General features: G+C 47.9%; 2 protein-coding genes across 2 annotated transcripts in view; one reads left to right on the forward strand and one right to left on the reverse strand.

The window, feature by feature from the left end:
• Window positions 1-2500, forward strand: part of rcc1l (RCC1 like) — a 192218-nt gene that overhangs the window by 183230 nt on the left and 6488 nt on the right. The window lies entirely within an intron of this gene.
• The window catches only part of castor2 (cytosolic arginine sensor for mTORC1 subunit 2), a 56861-nt gene that overhangs the window by 24734 nt on the left and 29627 nt on the right, over window positions 1-2500 (reverse strand). The window contains exons 4-6 of the mRNA XM_061962750.2: window positions 1125-1257; window positions 934-1057; window positions 740-850 (exon numbers count right to left, since the gene is read on the reverse strand). Of these exons, the coding sequence (XP_061818734.1) occupies window positions 740-850; window positions 934-1057; window positions 1125-1257 (368 nt within the window). The remainder of the gene's footprint in view (window positions 1-739; window positions 851-933; window positions 1058-1124; window positions 1258-2500) is intronic.

Genomic DNA, 2500 nt, shown 5'->3' on the forward strand with positions numbered 1-2500 from the left:
CCGAAAATGATCAAAAATGACACCCAGGTTCGAGTCCCACAAGTCCCGCCGCGTTCCACCCGAGTCCGGGGGTGCCCCCGACATGTCTAAAACCCACCCAGCAAAGTCACACTGTGAGTGGGGAAGAAAAGTTGGAAAAGTTTGCAAAAGTCCCCAAAACAAATCCCCTACAGTGATTTTGTAAACAGGTTTCCCTTCAGGGGACCTTTATTTTGGTCCCCATAACGTCAAACGTCCCCTAAAGTGACTTTGTAAACAGAAAGACGTCCCCAATAAGTACGCATTTCCAGAACACGCACGCACGCACGCACGCACGCTTGATCAAAAGCCATACAGGTCACACTGAGGTTGGCCGTATAAACAACTTTAACACTGTTACAAATGTGCGCCACACTGTGAACCCACACCAAACAAGAATGACAAACACATTTCGGGAGAACATCCGCACCGTAACACAACAGGACAAATACCCAGAACCCCTTGCAGCACTAACTCTTCCGGGACGCTACAATATACACCCCCGCTACCACCTCAAAATCCTGTGCGCCCTATGCTCTGAAACATACGGTAAGCGTGAGAAATGTCAAGTGTGGCGTGAGAATGGGTTAAAATGCGTGGCAGCTCAGATACAGTAACAATATATAGTTTTGCAAATCACTAGATCAAACAAGGTTTTTCCAGCATTAAAAAAAGAAACAACAAATGAGATAGTTCATCTTTTTCCAAGTGAGTTGCTAACCTCTGAGTGGTCTGTTCGTCCATGACTAAAGAGATGTAGCCTTCGATCAGGGAGAAGGAGAAGAAGCGGATGTGGCTGGCGTCCTCGACAGATGCTCCCGATTCCTTCGGCCTGGAAACGAGCGAAAATAGCTGATTAACAACTGAAGTGATTTTAACGGACAACTTCTGCACCCAAGGTGAGCGGAGTCTCACCCGGCGGAGTAGAACATGACGTCCATAAGGAGGGTGGCGACTGAGGGAAGCGTGTCCGGGTCTAAGCTGGTCACACAGAACATGTTGCTGGGGCTGGACAGCGGGTGAATGATAGGACGGGGGACTGCAAACGGGGTAAAAAAAATAAAAACGGCGCCAAGACTCGGCGGCGGAGGTTGGATCGGACCTACCGAGTTTTGGCTTCACGAAGCCATTTGTCACTCCCAGATCGTGTGCGGCGACGGTCTCTCCGTTGACCACGCGCAGTAAAGTGAATTCGGAAGACAGGGTGTGCATGACCATCGGCAGGTCTCGCTCACGGACCTGAGGACAAACCAACCAAATGAGGTGAGGCCAAGAAGTTTAAAGCTAATGCGGACAACATCAGCACTTATTTCATAGTCCTGGACCTAAAAATTATGTCTATGAGTCAAACTCCCCCCAAATAAGACACAGTAGTGATTTTAGGCTTGTTTTCGGACGAGTTTCAGCACATTTTGACTCGTCCACTTTTAGCTGTGAAATGCTGCAGCAGGTCTGCATCAACCTGCTCATGTCACCTACAGAAGACTGGAGGCAATTTCACATTGCGTAGTTTGTGTTTGTGGAGCATCTTTATTGCCTGTTGATTCACTTTGTCGCTGCATGGAACAGATCTGCGTGCGGATGCCTGAAAACACTTACCGTATTTTCCGCACCATTAGCCGCACCTAAAAACCACAAATTTACTCAAAAGCTGACAGTGCGGCTTTTAACCCGGTGCGCTTTATATATGGATTAATATTAAGATTCATTTTCATAAAGTTTCGGTCTCGTAACTACGGTAAACAGCCGCCATCTTTTTTCCCGGTAGAACAGGAAGCGCTTCTTCTTCTACTGTAAGCAACCACCTGCCCGCGTAGAAGAAGAAAAAGCGCGCGGATATTACCGTACGTTTCATTTCCTGTTTACATCTGTAAAGACCACAAAATGGCTCCTACTAAGCGACAAGGATCCGGTTCATGAAAAGACGCAATCTCTCCATCCGCACACGGATTACTATTTCACAGCAACTGATATTCCTGTGAACCGCACTGTGGATACAACGGGAGCACGTACGGTGAATATTCGCACCACAGGGAATGAGAAGTCGTCCTTCACTGTGGTTCTAGCTTGCCATGCTAATGGCCTGAAACTTCCACCCATGGTGATATTCAAAAGGAAGACCTTGCCAAAAGAGACCTTTCCAGCCGGCGTCATCATAAAAGCTAACTCGAAGGGATGGATGGATGAAGAAAAGATGAGCGAGTGGTTAAGGGAAGTTTACGCGAAGAGGCCGGGTGGCTTTTTTCACACAGCTCCGTCCATGTTGATATACGACTCTATGCGCGCCCACATCACAGATGGTGTCAAAAAACAAGTGAAGCACACAAATACAACACTCGCCGTCATTCCGGGTGGATTAACCAAAGAACTCCAACCGCTGGATATTGGTGTCAACAGGGCATTCAAATCACGACTGCGAACGGCGTGGGAACAATGGATGACCGAAGGCGAACACACCTTCACTAAGACAGGCAGACAGCGT

This window comes from Nerophis lumbriciformis, linkage group LG09, assembly GCF_033978685.3.
Source record: "Nerophis lumbriciformis linkage group LG09, RoL_Nlum_v2.1, whole genome shotgun sequence".
In the NCBI taxonomy this organism is placed as follows: domain Eukaryota; kingdom Metazoa; phylum Chordata; class Actinopteri; order Syngnathiformes; family Syngnathidae; genus Nerophis; species Nerophis lumbriciformis.